Source organism: Podarcis cretensis, assembly GCF_951804945.1.
Source record: "Podarcis cretensis genome assembly, chromosome: 8".
Classification (NCBI taxonomy): domain Eukaryota; kingdom Metazoa; phylum Chordata; class Lepidosauria; order Squamata; family Lacertidae; genus Podarcis; species Podarcis cretensis.
In genome coordinates this window covers 57,817,547-57,843,227 of record NC_137177.1, presented here as the reverse complement: position 1 = coordinate 57,843,227, position 25,681 = coordinate 57,817,547, and the positions used below count along the sequence as shown (strand labels likewise).

At 45.7% G+C, this 25,681-nt stretch overlaps 1 protein-coding gene across 1 annotated transcript; it reads right to left on the bottom strand.

Moving 5' to 3' along the window:
- Positions 1 to 732: 732 nt before the first annotated feature.
- WFDC1 (WAP four-disulfide core domain 1) lies at positions 733 to 24,177 on the bottom strand. Its single transcript, XM_079988940.1, has 6 exons — positions 23,634 to 24,177; positions 6,284 to 6,479; positions 5,205 to 5,288; positions 3,522 to 3,662; positions 2,809 to 2,850; positions 733 to 1,415 (listed from the first exon to the last, which is right to left on the bottom strand). Exons 1-6 carry the CDS (start codon positions 23,757 to 23,759, stop codon positions 1,357 to 1,359), a joined length of 648 nt encoding a protein of 215 aa, XP_079845066.1. The 5' UTR covers positions 23,760 to 24,177; the 3' UTR covers positions 733 to 1,356.
- Between the last annotated feature and the right edge of the window lie 1,504 nt (positions 24,178 to 25,681).

The window sequence follows — 25,681 nt, the reverse complement described above, 5'->3', positions numbered from 1 at the left end:
GCTAGGTTGGCAGGAGCTGGGAGAAAGCAAAGTGGGTGCCTGACATCCACCTCATTTATTTATGAATCATCTGCATACAAATGGACTGAATTTGCAAACAGGTCATTGACACAAAATGTGGCAGTGGGGCATGATGCTGTTCAGGATTTCATCCTTCCATTCCATTCCATTTCTCACCACCATTTCTCATTGCCCTGCCCTAACAGTCCATCAGCATGGAGACTACTGAGCATGCTGAGTCCTCATTGGGCTATTATTCCTACCCCCAACCTTTCCTAAAGGTTATGTGTTTGTTAACATAAATCTGGAATTTCCGCAAGCTTGCTGATAACTTTTTTCTTCTGTGCAAATGCTGCTGATTTTATTTGCATTTATTTTAACATTTATTGCCCTACCTTTCCCCACAAGGAGCTCAAGTCCTCCCTCTCTCCATCCCCATCCCTGGTCAGCTGAGAGACAATTACTGGATCACAATCACCCTGTGAGCAGAATTTGAACCCTGGTCTCTTAGTCCTAGTTCATAACACCATACCACCTGTTCCTATATTGCCATCACAGCCTGGACACTGGAAATAAAAGGAATGGTGATAATACACTTGGCATGTGCAGATTAGCTGTATTTCCAAAGCAGTTGGTATCTGGGCAAGGGCAGGGGGATAGAAATCTGTTCACCTATATCATACAGGGCTGCTCCATTTGAACTACACCAAAAGAAATAAATAGACAGGGCAGTTCCCCTGGACAAGATGCATTTATTGTTGTGTGCAAATGAGAAGACGTTACTGCCAGTCAGCAGCTCTACTATCGAAATATGAATGATAGCGAAAGGTCAAGCTCAGAAAACACAGAGGAGAAGAATACAGTGGCTTTTAAGAATGCAATGCAAAGTGACAGGTGAAAGTGTGATCCAGGAAACTAGGAGTTAAGGTCTGTGTTTATTCAGCATTTCTCTACAGGACATGGTTTCCTATCGGAGCCAAAGTGATGGACCCTCCAGATGCACTTGGACTACAGCTGCCATCCTCCTTGACTATTGGCCATGCTGGCCAGGGCTGATGGGAGTTGGAGTCTAACAATGGTAGGGCACCACCAGGAATTCAGGACAGGGGTATCTAATGCAGTGCCCTCCATAAGATGTTGGAATATGACTCCCATGGTCCTTGGCCACTGAGCAGGCAACCTGGGGTTTGATGGGAGCTTTAGTGCAACGACATCTCGAAGGTGCCATGTTGTTTGGTCTGGATCTTAGACTGTGGGGAAGACCTGAGAGCTGCAGCAGAAAGCAGAGGCATCGTCACGCATTTTCACGCCGTGTCCCCATTTATTGGGAGAATCCCCCCGAAGGCTTTGCCGGAATTAACCAAGGTGTTTCTGCTGTTGTTTGACGTAGCCCACCACGTTATTGGAACTGCCTCCTGTAAAACAACAATGGGCAGAATAGGTGTTAAACGTGAACATTTAAGAATGTGAATCCATTCAAGAATATCATGGTGTATGTTAGAATTCCTGCTCCATGATTGCAGTCATGGGATTTTTGTCTTTCACATGCCGTGATATGTTTTGACTCCACAGAGTGGGAAGTGACGGAGACAGGATGTTTGTGTTACTGTGTTCTGTGAAGTGGGACTATTGTCCTTTGTCCTTTTTCTCTTTGCTGTCTGATGCTAGAGAGAGAGGGAGCCATGTTGCAGTGCTCCATGTGTGTTTATATGTAAATAAAGTAGATTAGCCAACATACTGAGTTGCTGAATTCTGTCACGTGCATGATGTGCAAACTCTGCAGATCCCTAAGTGTGCCAGTGTCGGTGGGCATCGGTCGCTGTGATGTTCAGGCAGAAGAAAGCTTATGAAGCTCCCGAACGATTGACCGGGAGGGAGGGAACATGCCAGACGGGCATGTGTCTCTGTCAAGGTCCTACTCGAGTGTAGGCTGAACTCCTGACGGTGTAATGGGGTTATAGAATTACAAGGTGAAGACCTGCTTCATGGGCAGGACAGTGGGATAGGAAGAGAATAGCAGCTGTTTACATATGTAGAACCCATATGTAGGCCAATGGCCCATCTAGTCCAGCATCCTGTTCTCACAGTGCCTGTGGGAAACCTGCAAGCAGGATTTGCGCACAAGAGACCTCTCCTTGCCTGTGGTTTCCAGCAACTGGTATTCAGAAGCATTGCTGCCTCCTTCTGTGGAGGCAGAGCGTAGCTACCATGACTAATAGCCAATGATAGCCCTCTCCTGCACAATTTTTTCTAATCCTCATTTAAAGCCATCCAAATTAGTGGCCATCACTGCCTCCCCTGGAATGAATTCTGTAGTTTAACCATGCAATGCATGAAGAAGAGCCTGCTGGATCAGGCCAAAGGCCAACCTAGTCCAACAACCTATTCTCATAGGGCCCAGTCTTTGGGAACCCCATAAGTAGCAGCCCTCTCCCCGCTTGTAATTTCCAGAAACTGGCTTGGAATCCTAGGAAGGAATTCATGGTGGTTCAAGTGGACCGTTGGATGATTGTTAATGTCTGGGTTATCTCATTCTGCTCTGGGTTTTATATATATATATATATATATATATATATATATGTGTGTGTGTGTGTGTGTGTGTGTGTTTAAAGTGACTTTTATTGTGCATTAATTATTCTATTGTAACCCACTTTGGGGGCACTTTTAAGGACCAAAAAAGCAATACACACACACACACACACACACACACATGTTTTGAAATAAACAAGCAAGCAAGCAAGCAAGCAAACAGCAATATGCATTTAAGCTGAATTTGTCATGATCCAAATCGCAGTGGTGGAGTCTTACCAAAATATTCCTTGTAATATTTAGGCCTTAGATTCCACCCATCTGGGGAGAAAAACAAATGAAAATGAGCTCCAGATAGTAAAATTGGAATGACTATCTTGCATTGACCACAACATGCTGGCTGGATGTTCTCCTGACCTTGCTGAAACCATTATGTTGCACAGCCCTTTAGAAATGAGGCAGTAACAAATCTGAACTCCAGACAATATAGGGCGCTTACCCAGTTTCCTCTATACCAGTGTGTAGCCAATGCAGTGGACTCCAGAAGTTGTGGACCACAACTCCCAATATCCCTGAATATTGGTCATGCTGGCTGGGAATGATGGAAGCTGCAGTCCCAAAAAATCTGAAGGGCACCATGTTGGCTTTTCCTTCTCAATGATCTGCAGAACACTTAAAGTCACACCTAGTGTCTGGAAACCAGAAGTACAAAAGAATCAGAAAAGATAAGCACTGACTCACACATGGATCAGAGGTAGGGAACCTCAGGCCATGTGGCCCCCAGACCACCCCCACCCCCATTTGTGCTCTTCTCAAGCACTTTTGCTGGAAGGTGTCTTCAATCCTGCTTGCCAAAACAGAGCATAAAAACCTTTGATTTGTGTGTGGCAGAAATGTACCCTGCTGTACACAAGAGTCACGTTTGTGGTTGTTCCACCTCTTGACCCTCAAGAAGGTCAAGGGCATGTGACCACCAGAAGGTGTAGACCTACCAGAGTTTCCACGAAGCTTAATACACTGACCCCTGTTGGGAATGCCCGCAGCGGCATTGCCAGGATTAATGATGTGGCATTCATATCCTGTTGGGCAGTGCAGAGGCTCGTCTCCATCTTCTGTGGTGCTGCATGCTTCGGCTGCAGAAAGAGTCATAGGAGAACATGAGAAGGTCCCCACCAGGCCAGGCCAAAGGTCCATCTGGCTTAGCGTGTTGAGGCTCCTGAGTTGACCAAGCCATGCTCAAGGATCCTCCCTGCTGGCTTGGTTTGCTGGTTGCCTTCTCAGCCGAAAGGTGACAAGAACATGACATGGATGCAGTTAAGTGCCCACAAAACCTCACTGCTCAGTTAGTGGCCCACTATGTCTTTCAATGTTCCTCCCTTGAGCCTTGAACTCAGATCTCTGCCAGGGACACTTGCAAATCAATTGGCTTTGTGGGGAGGGGGGGCATTTTTCCTAGTCATTAGATAACCCTGATTGTTCATCTCTATTAGGCTATGTGAATTAAAGTAGCTTTTCCAAAGGAATTCCAAAGTACAAGGTTGCCAGCTTTCATCCTGCCCCAGCCTCTTCCACTTTTTAACAGCTGCTTGGTGTGTGGGCATTAGCAGGTGATCACATTTCTCTCTGTGCTGTGAAAGGTTTTGTGAGTTGATTTCTGCATAGTGAAGTGTGCTTAAAAGCACAAGAGCATGCCAGTTCAGTTTTTCATGATCAGCTGGTAACATCAGAAAGGGAGAGAGAGACACAGAGAGAGAATCTTGCTAGAAAAGAGACCAGGTTTAGTTAGCTTTTGCTGCCTTTCTCTGGGGAGCCATAGCAGAGAACCCTCACGCAGTGTCAGAGTGTCTCCACTTCAAAGGACCAGAGAGCAGACAGAGTCTTTGCCTGAGACTTTGGAAAGCCGCTGCCAGTCAGAGTAGACATTACTGGTCTGGATGGGAGGCAACTTCCTATTGTTACACACACTCTACTCTCCAAGTGGAGATTTCACGGGTTCCAGCACATAGGTCAGTTTGGGTTTCCTTGGAATGAGGGTCATCAGAGATGGCGGTAAATTTTTATTTGTTTACACATATGCACAAGCTGGGCATAAGATGGAAGAGCTCTTAGTATTAAAACTCTAACAGATTTTGCTTCTCCATTAGGTTTCTTGCGGAGTGTGTGTCTGTGCCCAAAGCCACAGCTGGGGGTTCAGCACAGAGAGCAAGCCAGACCTCTGTGTCTTCCTAGCTCTGGTCAAGACCAGCTCAGGTCTGTTGTCTTACACTTGTTTATTGCACCACCTCCAGACAGGTGAGGGGAGAAGCCCTGTCTCCTGGAAGTATCTCTAGCTCAGGCACCCCCAAACTCAGTCCTCCAGCTGTTTTGGGGCTACAACTCCCATCATCCCTAGCTAACAGGAGCAGTGGTCAGAGATGATGGGATCTGTAGTTCCAAAACAGCTGGAGGACCAAGTTTGGGGGTGCCTGTATTTGTAGTGGTATTTGTACTGTTTAGACATGCAAAGAAATACTTTGCAGGCCTAGCTAGAGCCCTTAACTTAACAAAGAGACTGGTCTGACCATTTTACCAGAATACTCACCCATCCTACAATGCTATAACCAAATTGGGAAACATATTTGTAGAGCAGTATCAATATTCTGACACCTTCCAAATGATGCACACATTTGTCTGACCTTGTAAAACTTCTTCTGGTCCATCGAGAAGCCAGCCATTTCCACCCAGCCAGCGTGGCTTGGGCTGAACCAACCAATCCAAAACTGTTCAAAAAAACCAGACATTGTTATGGAGAACGAGAACACTGAAAAGTGAATAGAAGAAGTCAAGGATTGCTTTGCTATGATGGATCATTGGTTGATGCCACTCAGTAATCTGTCAATTGACAGTGGGCAGATGGATACTCCAGGGAAGTTCATAAGCAGAGGGGTGGTGGTGGTATTTTGCTCCTTGGCTGCATTCAGACATGCAGAACATTGCACTAGTTTTCCTGATTATAATGCTAGTGCTTCTGTTCTGGTTTCTAACGTTGCTTTCACATGGCAGTACCTGTAGCATTGGGGAATTGTGGCTTTTTGATCAATATACCTGCAGGTCATGCTAAATGTCATTCACATGGTGACGAACAACATTGACACACACCATTGGACAATGTGGCCTCTCCCATACCCTTTCAGCACATGTGTGCTTCTGTTCCCCCATTATCCCCCCATGAAAAAACAACAGGAAAGGCCTTTACTCCCATGGTTTTCTGGGTTAATGGGCTTCCAAATGGATGTTTTCTGGAAGTAATTACCACAGAACTGAGTGATAAGCTTCCACTATGTTCTACTAGATTTCCAGAAGTGACTTTTATGTCATTTGAAATCTCATAGATCAAAGAATCACAAAGGGACCCTGACAATCATCTATTCCAACCCTCTGCAATGCAGGAATATGCAGCTACTTCTTACAGAGATCAAACCTGCAACCTTGGCATCATTAGCACCACACTGAGCTATCCATGGTCAAATATAAAGTGGGAATTAACAGTTAGGGAAACACTGGGGAAACGGAAACTGCTGTGGGAATTCAGCCTTAACACTCAACATCTGATACCATGCAGCTGAACTTGGAAGCAGCACTTACCATTTTGATCTGCCAAAGGCAGACCTCCATGTATTCCTCTGATCAAATATTTTATGCTAGAGATCAATAACACCCTTTCTCTCTCTCACCCCTCATCTGGTCCAGCATGGCATATTAAGGGCTGGCATACCTGGAGGTGGGGGCACCGACTCCAGGCAAGCATAGATGCACCCATTGTAGCAGCAGCGCTTGTGTCTCTCACACTCGGAGTCCGAGCGACAGCTGGGCACCTCGCACGCTCGGTCAGGCAGCGTCTGCGGTGGAGGGGGGCAGCGGTCGTTCTTCTGGTAAGGCGTTCCATGGGAATGAAGGGGGTACTCGTAGTCCTAAAAGAAGTAGAACATATCCAGTCTTTATTGAGCATTTATTCTGATTTGTTTGCAGGGAGTACTTGGGGGAAATAGGGCACTGCCCCACCAGCCTCATTCTGCCCCCAGCCACTCCTCACCTGTCTGATTTCATACTTACAAGCACTGCCTTCTTCCTCCTCCCTAGTCTCAAAACTAGAATCAGTTGGCTCTGCCGCTCATAGGCTTTGGCTAGCATTGGCTCTGTTGATCTTCCTCCTTTCCAACTTGCCAGTCCCGATGGGCACTATTATGGGGACATCATCTATTGTGCACTCATCCTGATTTGCTTGTGGAGGTGGTAATACAGCTTCCTGTTCATCATTTTTTCATTCCACATTTTTCAATGCATTTCCCCATCACTTTCCCACCTTCAAGAGCCCATTGTTGATTTTTGTTTAAGTGGATTTCTTGTGTTTGGATGACAGAACACATTCATTCACAAACTCAATTTTCCTAGTATATTCTTGAATCCCTCCTGCAAAATACGGGCGGTCTGGAGGTGGCCTTAGAACAAAATGTATCAATATTTTATGTTGCACATTAATCATGGAATTCTGATATATGTTTTGGGTTCCAAAATAATTTCAGTTCTAGAAAGTCCAGGGAAGTCACACTGAAGTCATGTTCAAACACCATGCTTTATTTTTTATTTTTTACTTTAAAAGGGGGACACTTTTGGAGGAGGAGGGGGTAGGGTGGCTCCTTAGGTATTGCCAAGAAAGAAAGATAAAAGAGGACACAGATTTGCACTTCATGTCCTAGTTAATGTATAGGCATACATATAAATTTAAAAATAATGACTATAATTTAAACAGAAATATAATACATCTCTCCAAAGTAGGGACAACTCTGTCCAGGTGACCTGTATGGCTCCTGTTCTCTCTTCTTAGTGAGTTTTATCTTTCAACCAGACTTGGACCAAACAACCTTTAAAATAGAGGACTCCTTCAAACAGGACTGTTAAAACAGAGGGGAGGATTCCTAATTTTGAAGATACGGTAATCATCCAAGGTAGAAACTTCCCAGTTCAGGATTTTACATGTTTCTCCCCTGCAACTACTTCCAAACCTACCACCTGAATGTAACTGAGATGTTGTTAACCATTTTAATTAGAAGTGTAAATATATATATATATATATATATATATATATATATATATACACACACTATGCAGCCTTAACTTCAGCCATTAAGATTTTGAGGGCTGTCTGCATTACTCAGATGGTCCAGCAGATGGGACTAACTGGCAGCGATAACAGCTATGAAGAGCCGTTAATTTAGGGACCATCCATTAACACGTATCGTGCTTTCAAAAACTTTTCTTAATCCTTCCATTACATTTTGCTACATTTTAAACCGACACTTCCTTCTTCCTTTGTCACACCTTGGTAAAGGTAAAGGTAAAGGGACCCCTGACCATTAGGTCCAGTCGTCACCGACTCTGGGGTTGCGACTCTCATCTTACTCTACTGGCCAAGGGAGCCGGCGTACAGCTTCCGGGTCATCTGGCCAGCATGACTAAGCTGCTTCTGGAGAACCAGAGCAGCGCACGGAAACGCCATTTACCTTCCCACTGGAGCGGTACCTATTTATCTACTTGCACTTTGAGGTGCTTTTGAACTGCTAGGTTGGCAGGAGCAGGGACCAAGGAACGGGAGCCCACCCCGTCGCGGGGATTTGAACCGCCAACCTTCTGATTGGCAAGTCCTAGGCTCTGTGGCTTAACCCACAGCACCACCCGCGTCCCATCACACCTTGGTACACCCTTTTAAATCTCCATTATGGGTGGTGTGGGATGCATTTTGTTTCTAGTGAGAGATTGTTTGCACCTCTATTCGAAAGCTAAAGCTGCACATCAGCTGGTTGAAGATTTTGTTATACCTCAATGTGTTTTCCAAGGTGAATTTATTTTTATGCCATGATTATCTACTCCAGAGGAGGTGAAATCCAGCCCCAGGGCCAATCTTGGCTCACCAGGGAGTCCAGATTGCTCCATAAAGGCCATTCAGCTGATGTCACAGGAGGAGGTTGAATCCTGGTAAGATCTGCTTTGTCTGTGCATTCTGTGCGGGGAACAGCCTGGCAAAGCTGACCTGTGCAGCCAGCAGGTTTGAAGCCCCCACCTATCAGCTGATGAGCAGAGAGTTCATTCCTACAGGGTGCTGCTTCCCTCCTGTATCACAGCCTTTCTCAACTTCTCCAGAAGTTCTTGGACTACAACTCCCATCATCCTGGGCTAGCCAGGTTAGGGATGATGGGAGTTGTAGTCCAACAACATCTGGGGACCCAAGGTTGAGAAAGCCTGCACTAATAGAAAGGGCACATGCAGCCTTGGGGCGAACCTACACCCATGGTTTTTAACGTTAAGGAGGTGTTAAAGGAACGGTTTTGATAACCATATGGACACATGACATCCAACTTTTAACTTTCATTATACAGTATTAAAATGTGACACCTGAAGGTGTCACAGAGCAACAAGCAACCAGTGAAACAGCATTTTTATTAAAAAAAAACAAAGGTAAGAAACGCTTCATTTTACAAGTATGCCCTGTGACGTTTTAGAACAATATATCTAACATAGTCCTAACAATGCTAAACAAATCAGTGTAGATGCAGCTATCAACCCCATGCTGCTCCTTAAACCTACAAAAATCTGGCAGTTCAAAAAACAGCATGGGGCTTTTTGCAAAAGTGCCTTCAAACAGCCCCACACTGTGCTCTGAGGTGTAAAAAGTCAGGGCTTCCAAGTATTGCATCACTTGACACCACTATGATGCCTGGTGACTGAGAGGTGGGCAGCCCCACCCATATGTCAGATTGGGCCTCTGAGGGTGGAGAGATGAGGATCTGGCCTGCCAGCCAGAAAAGGTTTCTCACCCCTCATAGAATTGCAGAGTTGGAAGGGACACCCAGAGTCATCCAGCCCAACCCCCTGTAATGCAGGAATCACAGCTAAGGAATCCCCGACAGATGACAATCAAACCTGTTTAAAAACCTCCAATGAAGGAGAGAGCACTACCTTCTGAGGTAGTCTATTCCCCTGATCTGGGACTGTAAACTGATTGTAATAATCTGGATTTTATGCTATGATGTGTCATTCTTTGTGGGGTATCAAGATAGAAATCAGCACAGCTGCCTAAATTTTTTGAGTCTATTTAGGTTGTGGTTATGGAAGCCACCCTTTCATTTGAAAATTTGCCAAGACATTTCTAGATCTTTTGCCTCTGTAACAATCATGGCTCAGAGCCATTCATAGACTAATCTTCCAGGAATGTGTCGACTCTAGTGCTATTTAAGTCATCAAAGTTAACAGTCATTCCCACATCTTGTGGGAATGAAGTCCATTTGTTTAAAAAGAAGAACATTTAATAGTCCTAATAAACTTTTTGTAAGTGGGCACAAACTCTTTGCAACCCCCCCCCCATGCTTTAAAAAATCTCCCTTTGGATAAAAGTATTGGTGTGGTGTGGATTCTGAAAGCAGACAGTAGAGTCAGATGCTGAGCCGACAAGAAGTCCACAAATGAAGTTAATTGTCTCTTCTTTGTGATGACAGGCCTTTATCCCCTCCTGCCCCCACCATGTCTCATATGCCCAGCAGTCACTATCTCCCCCCAACCAGTTCTAGTCAAATACAAAAAGCGTACCTGAGATATTTGAGATACCTGACATACCTGACTGTGGCTCTCCTTGATCAGAAGGAGCCAGGGGTCACTCCCTACTGAGCCTTAAAAAATCTGGGCTGCCCTTGTTTAAAAATGGCATGGCTTGTTTGTTTGTTTGTTTGTTTGTTTGTTTGGATGTGTCGAGGAAGAGTGCAGAGTGCAGACTGCTAGGAAAAAAGCATACTCACAAACACACCTTGGCTATCTTAAGAGCAACAAAACCCCAGAGCCTCACCAATTAGCATTTCAATGCAACAGGAATGTAGGAAGCTGCCTTATACAGAGCCAGAACACCTGCCCATTTAGCTCAGTATTTTCCACACTGACAGTTGCCCAGGGTTTCAACAGGGGTCTCTCTCAGCCCTACCTTAAAATGCTGGGGATTAAACCTAAGACCTTCTGCATGCAAGAAAGATGACTTTCCACTCGCCTGTGGCCCTTTGCAATGTTGTCTTCCCTTTAATACTTTCCTGATGCAATTTCTTATCCTATTAATGGGCAAATAATGGTTGGGGGGAGGGGAGGAAACACTTTTATGTGGGAAGGTGTGGGTGTGTGTGATTGTGTGTGTCCGTGCAAATGATCTAGACTGGGTCTCTTGTGTCTAGCCTCTCCATCTCCCACCTTAATGGCAACCAGCTCCTTGCCCCACACCCCCGAGGCAGGTATTTCATTTTTGCCTCCTGGTACACCCGCCTTTGCTCACAGATCATTTAAATCTAAGAACATCTGGGGTCTTTTCCAGTTCAGTAGCACCTGGATGACAGGTAAGCTGGAAAGAACATATCCTGGAGGGTTTGGGCACCGTGCCTAATTGTCATGTATTACCATACTGTTAACATTGTTCCTGTTCCACTGTGTCATCTCTCTGGGCTGAGATTATGCAGCTACACACACACACACACACAAAATCCACAGGCACACCAAGCTCTATTTTTATCATAGTACATGATATAAATGATGTTGACAAACTATATCTGATTGTCATTATGTTTATGAGACAAAGGCCCATTGTTCCAGTATGCAAACAACACCTCTGGAAGATGCATGTCTGTTCACTTCTAGCTTATTGTAGGTCCCTGCAGTCTCCGGAATATTCTGTTGCAATTTTAATCCTTTCTCCGTTTCTCCCAGGATTGCTCCTTTGTATTGAATACCTTCAATCTGTCTGTTCGTCTGGTACCAGCTAGGTTTCTTGCGTTCCTTATTATCAATAAATCTGGAGGTAGGTGCCCTCATTTCCACCTCTGACTTTATCATAGGAGGGCTAATACCATGTTCTGCCACTAGGTGTCACTCTGTATGATTTCTCCCAGCATAAGGAGGTTATTGCTGCATTCTGTCACTGTTTGACAAATTGCTTTGCTTCATTATGGTTAACACATGGATCAGGAATGCTTTGCTCCAGGTAGCACCAGAAACTCCCATGTGTTCACCCATGCAGACAGAGTTCATGTTTTAGAAAAGAGGCCTCTAGGTGAACCCATGGTTGAGTTTTGAGTTGAAAGTGGGCCTTCTGACTCTTTCTTCTCCAAATGAAATGGGGTGTGTGGGGGGGTGGGTGTAATGTGGGGTTTTTGGGGAGGATATGATGGAATGGAAAGGTATATGCATTTATAAAAGCATTTCAACAGAATGATCATAATAGTGTGATGTCGAGTTCCAATGAAATTCATTTGAAGAAGTGGCCAGCCACATTCTAGCTGTGAACTCAAAGTTTCAGGCAGGGCGGGGGAACTAAAAAAAAGGACCCATCAACACATCTGTAGAACAGATGATGGTTCGTGCAATGCTTTCTGATCCATGTTATCTGCATGTATCTAAATTCATAGCAACTCTCTACATCATTCTTGTTGGATTATTAATTTTAAAAATCTACCCGACCGTATTCTTAGTAATAATGTATTGAACCCATTGGGAGCTGTTGACTTGCATTTCAGCATGAACCCACTTAATTCATAGCTCCCAAAACAATATGCAAACTGAAAGACAGCCATCCTTTATTTGCACATTTCTGAATTTGCAGTGCAGTTCTTCAGCCGAGTCGTGTGCAAAAATGCACATAGTAGAGAAAAGCGTGCATAAAAATCCATATAATAATGAAAACAACTTACAGAAATGGATATTAGAGAAAAGCACTTGCCAAAATGCATGCACATTAGACAAAATTTCATACAGATGCATGTCTGTTAGGAGGATTGACCATTAAAATGCTGGTGAATTTTTGAGAGGACCTTTTAAAAATAAATAAATCACAAACTGATAGGGAAATTCAGATAACTGAAATTCAGATGTTTTTGATTTTTTTTTTTTTTTTGCAGGGTGGGTGTGGGTGAAGGGACCTGAGAAATGGAAATTGACAGATTCTCCCACCTATTTCTGAATAAGTGTGTTTCAGACCTGAGTGTGTCTGTTCTTGACCTAATGGACCACATAGAAGCAAAATTGTGCAGAACCTGTCTACTAATAACAACTTCCTTCCCTTCCCATCTAATTTATGAGTGGACTTTAAAACTAATCAATTCCCTGACCTAAGTCCCCCTGAAATCACCCCTTTTAATGCCTTCCTTTTTCAAGGAGAGCCCTCTCTGCTGCCTTTTGATCACTTTCCGTTCTTAGTAATCCTAGAGAGTTCCTGCTAACAATAATAGGAAATGAGCTTTCAAGGAAACGGCGATTAAAACGCCTCGTCTTTTCAACCTCAAACAATACTTGAGGCCCTTTTGACTTCCACCTGACCTACAGTAGATTTCCTCTCTGAAGAAGCTCAATCCCACCCAATACTGCTTGGCTCCTGTCCAGTGCTTTTTTATGGGGGGGGGTGCAGGGGGTACACATACCCCTAAACATTTTGTGAATCTTTGTACTTTTGTCCATTTACTGTATTTATTTTCCCCAATTTGAACTATGTATAAAATGGTGATTTTCTTGAGTTAAAATGAGAGTACCCCTAAACATTTTTAAAGGAAAAAAAGCACTGCTCCTGTCAGTATATATCACTACACACACCCCAATCTGTTAGCGCCAAGAGACCCTATGGCAGTGATGGCCAAACTTGGCCCTCCAGCTGTTTTGGGACTACAACGCCCATCATCCCTGACCACTGGTCCTGTTAGCTAGGGATGATGGGAGTTGTAGTCCCTAAACAGCTGGAGGGCCAAGAAGTTTGGCCATCACTGCCCCAAAGGCTAAGTTTCCTTAGACTGAAGGCCAATGAAGTCTCTGGTGTCTTTAATACACACACACACACACACACACACAGAGAGAGAGAGAGAGAGAGAGAGAGAGAGAGAGAGAGAGAACCTGAGCACAAGATGGAAAGGCAGCAGTAACACTCCATCATATCATGCTTCCCCATTAAGTTTGGGATCCCCAAAGCCATAGTTTTGGATTAAGCACATACAGCAATGCAAACCTTTGCATCTCTTTCTAGCTTTCAGCTCCAGCCAGACTAAAAGCTAGTTTCCAGCCAGCTGAGAGTGTGGAGGATGGAGGGCTACCCATCTCCTAAGAAAGCATCACCACCCAGTTGTCTCTATGGCAACACACCTGTTCTTTACCAGCCATTTAGACATGCACATAAAAACACAAGAACCTATTGGATCAGACCAGTGGTCCATCTAATACAGTGTTCAGTTCTCATAGTGGCTAACTGGGTGCCTGAGAGAAACCCACAACCAGGACCCAAGCATCCCTATTCCCCTCAGCTCCCAGAGTGGTTTAGCAACCACTCCCTCATCCCAGGAACCTCTTAAAATTGCAACTTTGTGGAGGGAAATTGGGTTCTCCTAATAGCTCTCAGCACCCTGAACAAACAATGGTTCCCAAGATTCTTTGTGGGAAGCCATGACAGGTGAAAGTGGCGTGATTGGGGGGAATGGTGCAGATGGGGCCTAACCTAGGTTTGGCTCTCCCCACCCAGCCACTTTCTTTCAACTCTGTGGTCATTATCCTGCGTCTCTCAGCAATATCAAAGCCTGGCTAGTCAGGGCCAGAATTCTGAGCTAGATGGATGAATGCTCAATAGAACATGACTTCCAATGTCCCTAAGTCCATCTTCTCAAGCCTCTCTGTTGCAGGCATAGAAACCTCCAGTGCTCTTGCTGCTTTGATGGAAGCAATGACAGAAAGGGCTCAGCCATGGATCCGGATGGATGTGGCTATGAGTCCTCCCAATTCTGGGAATGGGATGTGGGTGTCTGCATGTCATGCTTGGAGCTGGTGTATTGTTATGTGAGTCTGATAATTGACTTTAGGTTACAAGTCTAGCCGCACTTTCCTGGAGCAAACCCCATGGAATTCGATGGGATTTATTTCCAAGTAGACTCAGTTAGGCTTGCACTGTCACTGCATATATTTTTTTGGTATCTGTTTTTGCATTAATGTGCTGCTCACCGCTCTGGAGACCTTTGGGTCAAAAAGGGGCATATAAATTAACCATCATCTCCCACCCTGCAGTTTTCATACTATGGGGCCTGCTTACACTGAAACCAAGTCCCAGCGATGATCCCACCCTCTGGAGAAGACCTGTCTACATTTCTCCTTGGGGCATATTCAAAGACAGTGGTCCTTCAACATGCAGGAGGGTGGGCAGCAGGGGAGAGGAATCCTGAACCTTGCCAGCTCAGCATATCACATGATTGGCAGCTTGCCCAAAGTGCAAATACCATGAAGGCATCTTTGGAAGAGGAGAGGCAAGTAACAGCAAGCTTCCTAAACACACACACACACACACACACACACACACAATCCAGAGAGATCTCCAGAATGTAAGAGAAGAGAGAGAAGATGGCAAGTTAGAGTGTCAGATCAGAAGCTGGGAGACCAGGGTTCAAATCCCCACTGGGCCATAAAACTAGTTGGCCTTGGGCCAATCACAGTCCGGCACTCTAATCTACCTTCCAGGCTTGTTTGTGGATGAAATGGCAAACAGGAAGAACCATGGATTCCACCTTGAGCTCCTTAGAGGAAAAGTGGGTTAGAAGGAAAGAGTCACTGCAGGAGCCCTCTCTCCAATTTTAAAATAAGAATAATATATATATATATACCAGAGGGCAAGACCAAAAGTAAGAAGAGCCCTTCTGGGGTCCATCTAAAGGCCCATCTATTCCAGCATCTAACTGGCAGTTAGAACAGCCTAGCATACATAAATACTCATTCAGTTAATGTAATGATCAAGACATCCGTATTAGTGTCACATCAAAAGCACAGATTCATAGAGGAGAAATACTAGGGATGCAGTCAACCCGAAAAATTCAGTAATTTGAAAACAATTGATCACACACGCAGGCACAAAAGAATCAATGCTTCATATAAGCATTCCCAATTAAACAAACAAGAAATCATCATAGAAGGCAAACCCCTAATAAATTTAAAGAAATGTGTACAGTATTCCATTTCAAGACAACATCTGACATCACACTTTATTTTCAGTTATATGGCTGCATTGAATCTGCTCTGCTCATATAATTTCCTGGCTTTTTAGTAAAATTATAAACATATGTCCCTCTTAATTATCACTGTTTTTAAATGTTATTGAAAGTAAAATCAGCTGCTCTATGTATCTAGATCCCATTGAATTCAGTGGGGTTTAGTCCCAGGTAAAAAGGGTAAGGTTGCCATCTTAGACTTTAAAAATGATTTGTGACTATTTTTTATGTAAGAACACAAGAGCCCTGCTGGATCAGGCCAATGGCCCATCTAGTCCAGCATCCTGTTCTCACAGTGGCCAAACAGATTCCCATGGGAAACCTGCAAGCAGGACCTGAGCACAAGAGCCCTCTCTCCTCCTGTGGTTCCCACTTACTGGCATTCATAAAACATTACTGCCACTGAAAGTAGAGGCAGAGCGTAATTTCGTGTTGCGTGTTGAGTCCCACAGTGCCACCCCCCAAAATAATTCACACTTCACACATCAATTTTTGTTTAAGGTTTTTGGCATAATTTTGGCCACAACTTTATTCAAATACAAAAAATGTGAGTGGTTGCTTAGGCATTGGTTATGACTATCTGTCCATGCCCTCAGGGACAGAGCTGGCCTTCCGGACACCAACGGAAGCCAGAGTGGGAAACAAGTATTGGGTGAGAAATGAGGCTGGGAATCAGACCCACACTTCTCACCCTCATGTTCCTGTGGGGCTTGCACGGCCCAAGTCCGGCTCCACGGACAAGGACGAAAAGAATGGCAAGCCCCTGGATTCCTTTAACGGAATTCCCTTTCCGCATCATTTGGAGGGATAGGCACTTACCCCTCCAAGCACCAATTAACCAATGCCTAACCGCCAACCTTACAAGTTGTGACGATTTGCTACGCAGTAGGCAAAAACCAAATGGCACCAGCCAATCAGCCAAGTGGCAAAATTCCTACCAGGCCCCCGCTCAAAGGCAGACGACCCCATGACAGGCATAGCAAGGTCAAGCGATCAAGAAAAAACCACCCTATTAAAGGGAGGGAGGGCGGGTGATCCGGTGCAAAATGGCCAAGAGGACGTCCCCATGTCTGGCCCCTATATTTAAAGCCTCTGACCCCTCCTCCGAATTGGCAACAATCAAAATTCCCCAGCAACCCAATTAACCCCTTAAAGGCTAGGGTTGCTGACCAAATTTGCCTAGTCACGGCAGGGTGGCCTGTTCCCCCAACCGCAACACGTGCTCTCTGTTAGGGAGAACACGCTTTGCGTGTTGAGTCCCACAGTGCCACCCCCCAAAATAATTCACACTTCACACATCAATTTTTGTTTAAGGTTTTTGGCATAATTTTGGCCACAACTTTATTCAAATACAAAAAATGTGAGTGGTTGCTTAGGCATTGGTTATGACTATCTGTCCATGCCCTCAGGGACAGAGCTGGCCTTCCGGACACCAACGGAAGCCAGAGTGGGAAACAAGTATTGGGTGAGAAATGAGGCTGGGAATCAGACCCACACTTCTCACCCTCATGTTCCTGTGGGGCTTGCACGGCCCAAGTCCGGCTCCACGGACAAGGACGAAAAGAATGGCAAGCCCCTGGATTCCTTTAACGGAATTCCCTTTCCGCATCATTTGGAGGGATAGGCACTTACCCCTCCAAGCACCAATTAACCAATGCCTAACCGCCATGGAGCCTCCAGCTCACCGCCAAACCACTCACAGACCCAACCAAGACCTCAGCTTGGCCACCACCGCACCTATCCAAGCCTCATTCCCAGAAGCATAAAGGTGCATGCCATCAGCTCGGAAAAAGGATGGCGACTTAAAAAGAATCTCAGGGTGAGAAATCACATCTCCACCCAGCCCAAAAATCTTTTTAGATACAGCGGAATTGATGCGTTTTCTGGCCCTTTCAGTGGCGGCTGGGCAATGACTGCCCCTCCACACGCATCGTTGCAAAAGCTTTAACCAAAATATTTTAGCTGTTGGCACCATTGCCCGCAGTGTCTCCAGGTCAGTCAAAATTGCAGCACGCAGAGAAAAACAGTCCATAGAAATCAGGTCGTTCTCGCCCAGCTGCACCACAATACCCTTCACGTAGCAACTGCCCCTGGATCCGTGGCAGGAGCTCTGACCAGCGCATTCCCTGTCTGGACAGCCAGGACAACTGAACACGCGGAGGAAGGCCAAGACCTGGACCCGCTCTAAGATAAAACAAGCAAAAATTGTAAGACACCAATAATGTTAACGAACATAACCTTTTAATGCATTCAATTTCCCACAACCTGTATTTTATTCCCACTGCCTTATTAACACGCTTTCCGGCCTACTCGGTGGTAGTTTGTCTAGGCATTGGTTCACGACTAGCTGCGCCTGACCTCAGCAGGGCAGCACTGACGACTGGGCCCCACCATACCATCAGTACCAGCAAACATTGTGGGGGGAACAATGAATCCCAAGGCAATCGCATCCCGCCAGGTGTCGTTCCCCCTAGGGGAAAGATGCACCCCATCTGCCCTAAAGAGGGCAACAGCCTTGAAGAAAATAGCAGGGTGCAATATTACAGAACCACCTAAAGCAAGGACCTATTTTATTTTATTTATTATTTGTTAATTTATTTATTTTATTTACTTTATTTTATTCTATTGTCCACCGCCCTTATTAACATGCTTTCTGGCCTGCTCAGTGGTAGTTTGTCTAGGCATTGGTTCCCGACTAGCTGCACCTGACCTTAGCAGGGCAGCACTGACGACTGGGCCCCACCATATCGTCAGTACAAATAAACAGCGTGGGGGAGCAATGAAACAGGATCAGATTCAAGCTCACCCCCAAATGCTCCCAGGGACTCTTGTGTGGCCCTACCCCTAAAAGGGGTTGACAAAAGCATAGCGAATCCTTGGATTCCCTTAATGGAATATCTTTGCGCATTGGAGGGGACAGGTGCTCCAACCCCCCCTCCAGACCACCTTGAACCAATGCCTTAAATTATTATGAGTCCAGGGAGAGCTGCCATCAACTCAATCCAAGCCCTCTTGCATGCAGGAATGCAAACTTAAGCTGGAGGAAGACAGCAAACATTCTCGCCCAGCTGTACCACCAGCACTGCGGGAGGACCTGCACAGGTCACCCTCGACCACACCAAAGGAAGGATCTCCTCCCAAAGCATTCCCCATCCGGACATCCAGTAAATGTTCACATGGGCAGGAAGACTGAGATGGCGCCCCAGTCCAAACTCGTCAACATGCTTGCCAGCCTAGTGTACGATGCTGTGACCCAAATGTGCACAGCTGCTCCTATGAAAAGGAAATAACAGACAAGCATCAGCACAGACCTCATTTGACACTTCTTGATATAACCCTTGTCAGCGTAAGACTTCCAATGACCCGTATTCACAATCCTGTCTACTGACAGGCCCCCAGTCTGCAGCCTTTGCAGCAGTCCTATTCGGAAGGAATGAGGCATGTTCAGCGGTAAGCAAGCCGCAAGCCGTAATAACTGTTGCACGACGTAAGCACATTGATGCCTGGCTAACGGGAACCCATTTTCATGCACTAGGAGCGGGCCAGCCCCCAGGGAATGAAAAGCCAAATATTCTGTTATCCATAACTGGGCAAGGGCCCTCCTCACCTGTGGCGGGAACCCTGATTGTGGCACTCCTGCCCACTAAGTCTGTTTTTGAGTTCCCGATTCTAAAGACAAGCTCCAAAGGATAAGGAAAAGTCCTGAAGCAATAAGCCTCCAGACTCTCAGCCCCATGCTGGCACCAACAACCATTTTCCTAACCCTCAGTGCGAAAATGCAATGGACTACTGAAAGGAATCTCGCCTTGATCTTTAACCAGCAGACAAGTTTTAACTTGTTGCAGATACTACATAGGTAAAATTGACCAACTTCCTGCCCGCTGTCCTATGAGGTTGGAGCCTATTCCAACCTTCCAAGGCCCTGCGCACTATAAACCTTATACAAGGGTCTCTGAAAATTAAAGCTTCAGTGTAACAGACATTGCAGCGGACTGAATTCTGATAGTTATAACAGCACGCCCAATCTGCAGCAGGTGGACCAAATACTGCAGGATCTGCTCAAAGGATGGGGGCTAATTCATCTGAATGGCCGAGGACTGCAAGCTTAAGGCTAAGAAATCCATCCAGGCCATCCCATAAGAGCTAAAAGCAGAAGGGGAAATGGCTGCTGCTCTCTGTGAATACTAATTGTTGTCAAAATGCCACTGGTGGTCTGGAAAAGTCTGGCAACAACTGAGTCTGGAGCCCAGGATCTGAAGCGCTTCATCTGAAAATGGGATAGAGTGTCAGCAACATCATTAGAGGATCCCGTAATTTGGAGAGTAGGAAGCACAATATTAAACCTTAAGCGGCGCAGCTCGAAAACGTGAGCGGAGGGGTGGAGAATCTGCTGGAGCGTGAGGACCGTTTTGCCAAAACGCTCACCACTACCTGGTTATCAGACCAAAAGCAGATCCGATGGTCACTGGACTCCTCGGGCCACATGTGAACTGCTACTAAAATGGGGAAAAACTCAAGAAAAGTTATGTCACATGATTGCCTCACCACACCGGGCTTGAGGCCATAGCTTTGCACACCAGTGGCCCTTGAAATAAAACCAAAGGGCAAAGATCCAGCAGCACCAGCATGAACCTGAAAATCCCTAAGCGGGTTCAAGGTATCCTGCCATGGCGAACTACTATTGCATACATTCAGGAATTGCTACCATCACCTGATATCTGCCTTCACCACACTTGGTAGGCATACACAAAGGTAAGGGGACCTCAGGCCGCAGGCAACCTGGCCTAGTGGGAAGATTAATTAAGTGACCCAGCAAGATCGGATCTGATGAAGCATCACTTGCTACAGAGGAAGTATTACAAAATAACTTCCTTCAAGGCAGACAGCTTCTCCATAGGCGAGTGGTTTGTTTTAGCAACGATATCCACTGGATCCCTAAATAAAATGGGAATATGGGCAAAAGGTATTGAGCTATTGCTTGCCAGCTTCCAGCTTCCAGCGCTTGGGCAGGGGGCATCTTGTGCTGCCATCATGATATGTAAATTTACAGGGCCGACGCTGGCCAGAACCCCTAAAGAAGTCCTGACAAAGCTGCCGCCAAGCCAGCTTCCTTTTCCGACACACACTCCGTGCAATGCAAAAAAACCATGCTCTGTGCGATGCAACTACGCACTCTGTGCAACGCACACACAAACCCTCTGTGCAATGCAACTACATACTCCGTTCAATGCAACTACACACTCCGTGCAATGCAACTACACACTCCCTGAAATGCAAAAAACACGCTCTGTGCAATGCACACACAAAACCTCCATGCAATGCAACTACATACTCCGTTCAATGCTACTACACACTCCGTGCAATGCAACTACACTCCCTGCAATGCAAAAACACGCTCTGTGCAATGCACACACAAACCCTCCATGCAATGCAACTACATACTCCGTTCAATGCAACTACACACTCCGTGCCATGCAACTACACACTCCCTGCAATGCAAAAAACACGCTCTGTGCAATGCAAATACACACTCCGTGCAATGCACACACAAACCCTCCGTGCAATGCAACTACGCACTCCGTTCAATGGAACTACACTCCATGCAATGCAACTACACTCTGTGCACTGCACACACCCTCCGTTCAATGCAACTACACACTCTGTGCAATGCACACACACTCCTTGCAATGCAAAAACAGACTTTGTGCAATGCAACTACACCCTCCATGCGATGCACACACATTCCGTGCAATGCAACTACACTCCGTGCAATGCAACAACACACTCCGTGCAATGTAACAATACACTCCGTGCAATGCAAACACACCCTCCGTGCAATGCAACTGCAAATCTCACACGCAATGCAATGCAATTGCAGCCCGTGCAGCGCCGTGCCCTGCAATGCACAGAGCAAACTACAATGCGGGCACGCAAAGGTGCTTTCTCCCACTTGCATATTGCAAATGTGGCGCCCATTACATCCCTCGCAGTGAGGTAACCACCAAAAGGACCTAAGTGTCCAGGTAGAGCAATGGGGGAGCATGCAGCTGTCCCATACAGGGACCAATCCTGCAACCTAGGCATTACCGGCACTATGCGCTGACCCAGTGAAACCAATGCTTATAGACCACATGGGAACACTATTCAGGCCGGAAACGCTTCCAGGCCATCAAATTCTAGGGCAAAGCCCTAGGATCACCTGCTAGGCCAGGCATAAATTCCAGTGAAATAGGAGAGTTGAGGTAGCCCACAGCTTGTCCAGGTACCCCTGCTTGCCCTTTTAGAGGGAAGCACTCCTTCAAGAAAACCCAAAGTTCTTTTATCACAAATGGGCAGAACTACCCAGTATCAGAATAGCCTAAAAGGAGCAGTTAGTTTTGTTTTGTTATAACAATGGCTAAGAGGGGGATATGAACCCTGTCTCCCAGGTCTTACACTTTAGCCAGTAAGCCACAATGGCTCATCTCTAAAATGGCATTCGCCACTATCAGGGCAAAACAAACTTAAAGAAGATAAACTTGTTCAGAAATGGCATAATTCAAGAGCATATACAGAGTGCTCATAGTCTTTGGAGGCACAGAGAGCCTCTGGGGCCCTTTGTCTGCCTCAGATATACATTAGGAGCAACTGGGCCTGCAAGCAGATACATTCCTATAGCGAGAATGAGTCACGTGGCAGAGACTTAACAAGTAACTGCTACCTGTAGCAGACTTAGGCTTGGAAGTTAATGTGCAGGCCGCATAGGCCTCCCTGTTTCTGCTCTTGAGAATCTTAGTCTCATGGCAATATTAAAGGAAGCCAAACTAGTGCTCCCACCCAAGGCTAGCTTAAAATTTGGCCAAAAGCGCTGCACACACTCAAATTAAAGCCAACCTTCGGGGATACTATAAACGAAAGTGATTCCAGCTAAGCTGGGAACAGCCCTGACTAGCCCCACAATTAAACAGGCAAAATGGGGGAACAGGGGCTCTTTCCCTATTGGGAAAGGCAAGCCACGCCTATAGGGAGAATCTTCCCACAGGGCAGGGTAAGGGGTGGGGTGGGAAATCGAACAGGAAAAAGGGGGGGAATTAAATTATTTAAGGGACTAGAGAGGATTAAAAAGAAAGGGGATATAAAGAAATAAAGAAATAAAGAAATGTAACCAGACAATGAGAAGATTGTCCAAGTGCTCCATGTGATCCGGTGCAAAATGGCCAAGAGGACGTCCCCATGTCTGGCCCCTATATTTAAAGCCTCTGACCCCTCCTCCGAATTGGCAACAATCAAAATTCCCCAGCAACCCAATTAACCCCTTAAAGGCTAGGGTTGCTGACCAAATTTGCCTAGTCACGGCAGGGTGGCCTGTTCCCCCAACCGCAACACGTGCTCTCTGTTAGGGAGAACACGCTGAATCTGTATCTTCTACCCAGTGCTGAGATCCTCTTTATGAAATTATAAATAATAATTCTAAAGGACCAATTATGTCTTATGTGTCCCTTAGAATTGAATAGGGACCTTTAGGGTGTGAGTTTACCCTCTGTCTGCATATTCCCAATCAAACCTCTGGTTCTTGGTTATTTAGCCCTGTGTTATAGATTATTTCTCCCCTTTATTCACTTATTTGCAGAGAGGAGAGCTGCAGAAACTGAAGCGGGGGTGGTTTACAAGATTTTTAAAAGGAGGGAAAGTGATTTCCTGGCAAATAATACTCATAGAGTAGACCCAAATCCATTGATCTACTGGGTGACCTCTAAAGATACCCCATTTCTTTTGCTTGTGCACCTCTGATTTTTCCTTTAAGGAAGACCCAATGCATTATCCATCCCCAAATGCAACACACTTCTTCAGGATACAGGAAGCTGCCTTGCCCTAAGTCAGCCCACTAAATCCATCTAGCTCAGTACTGTTTACACGGGCTGGCAGTGGCTCTCAAGGGTTTCAGGCGGAAAAGCCAAGGATTAAACATGGGCCCTTCTGCATATTCTACCACTAGACTATGCCCCCCCTGCACCTCTGGTTTCCCTGCCCTCCACCTTCCAAGCCAAATCTACTTACATCATATTTCTCTGCCAGCTTCAGGTGTGAGGCTCTTCTCCAGCGCTTTTTTCCACAGCAGCAATGTGGGGATAGGAGAAGCGTCAAGCACAAAGTGACCACCAAGAAATGCTGTCTGCACCCCATTCTGACACACGCACAGACCCGTCTCTTCTCCTTACACCATGAACAATTAACAACTCCCCGACTCCAAATTCAGCAAGGACGAGGCGGGCTTCAGATTTCTTTAGAGCAGAAAGAGGAGCTTGGTTTTGGTCAGGCAAAAGTCCAGCTCAGCCAGCCCCTTGCATGCAAGCAAACACAGCTATTAGTCCTAAAAGACGGTTGTAGGAGCTCTGGGTGCGACTGAGAACGTTGTCGGAGAAGTTTCGTGCTTCCAAGTTTGATCAGGTTGTCCGATCTCGCAGCTGCTCCAACGGCTGTGCCCCCCACCTCCCTGGAAAGATGGAAAGATTATTTTTAGACCTTTGTTTCAACATCTGGCACTCCTAGAGAGAGAGAGGCCCATTCAAAGCCAGAGAGAACGAGAGGATCAGATGACAGCTGCTGTAAGGAGGGAAGGGGGGGGTAGCCGAATTTGTTTTTTGTTTTTTAAAGGTCTCCAAGGAATAGGCAGGGCAAGCGCAAGCAAAATCTCTCAAGTCTTCCCATGGCAAGGCTCCTCGCAATGACTAGTGTAGTCAATTTCTCTTTTGATCAGTTTCTCATTTTTCCAATCTTGTGTTTGGTTTCTCTGCATCTGTTTTCTAATGGATCTTTTTTTAAAGTCCTCAATAAAATTCATAAGCATTTTTCTGCATTTTTCTCCTAATATGCACATATTAGTACACAATATCTTCGAATATACCTGTTTTGCAAAGCAATTTCCTCTAGGATCATGCATTTTTGGATGTTGTTTTTCATGGATGTATATGCATTTTTACCCTAGTACATGCATTTTTGAACACATCACTTGGTGGGTGGGTGGGGGGGAGAACAGCATTGCAAAAACTCAGAGAAGTCCAGATTTCAAAGGGTGCCTGCATTTTGGTCCATGCATTGTTTCAGAAAATGCAGATTAGCTAGGTTCACCTTCAAATGTGATCTGACTCCAAGTTCTCCTCTGTCCTGACCCCGTCACATGTGGTCTGCAATGGCACAGCCCAGACACAGAGTTACCCCACCACCACCACTCTTGGCGAAAAGTCAGTGATACTCCTCAGTGAATGTGTAGTAGGACCAGACTGAAAAGTTTAGAGCCCTTGCCTGTCTCTACTTATGCAGCCGTGCAGTGAATGAATTAAGCCATATGTGTCTTATTAAGGAGGTATTCCCATAAACCCAGAAAGTGCCTAGTGGGTTAAATTAGCACAAAGATGTTGAATAGGGCAATGCATTATTCTGCTGAAAAGAGGAAGCTATCTCAACAGTAGAAGGAAGGATTTAAAGCCCCCCCCCCAAAAAAAACCCCAAGAACACCAGACTAGAGCCAGCCAATGAGCTTGTTTTCCCTTTGGGCTGCCAGGAAGGGAGCAAGGACAGATGTCAAGCAGTAAAAAGACTCATTGTGGAATGGCTGCTTGGGGCTTATTCAATTATTCAAAGCCTTATGCAGTTGAGGCCCGAATACCTCAAGGACCACTTCTCCCCACATGAACTAGCCCAGACCCTGCGGCCTTCATCAGAGTCCCTTCTCTGTGTGCCTCAGCCAAGGGAGATGCAGAGGGTCAACATAGGAGAACAGGCTTTTTCAGTGTTGGCCTCGCGTTTGTGGAATGCCCTCCCCAGTGAAACGCACCCGGTGCCATCATTGTCAGTTTTTAGGAATCAGGCTAAGACACCCAGGCCTTTGGTAGTTAGCCTCTACTGCGATGCTCATTTTTTAGTGGGGTAAGCCAGCACTCATCCTTCTTACTGTATTGCTGGATGCACAAAGTTCAGAAAGTAGGAAAAACAAGAAAAGGAGAGAGAGAGAGAGAGAGAGAGAGAGAGAGAGAGAGAGAAGGGGAAAACTACAGAAAGATAGATAAGAGTAACAAGGATTTCTGGCTCTAGTGCCTGCTGCTACA

What these genes read in the sequence shown, in the direction of transcription:
- WFDC1 (XM_079988940.1), bottom strand. Translation starts at nt 23,759, where the DNA reads ATGGGGTGCAGACAGCATTTCTTGGTGGTCACTTTGTGCTTGACGCTT. An exon ending in ACCAGAAGAAGTTTTACAAG is followed by an intron (nt 3,663 to 5,204) that starts GTCAGACAAATG and finishes CTCTTTCTGCAG; the next exon opens with CCGAAGCATGCAGCACCACA. An exon ending in ATATTACAAGGAATATTTTG is followed by an intron (nt 1,416 to 2,808) that starts GTAAGACTCCAC and finishes GTTGTTTTACAG; the next exon opens with GAGGCAGTTCCAATAACGTG.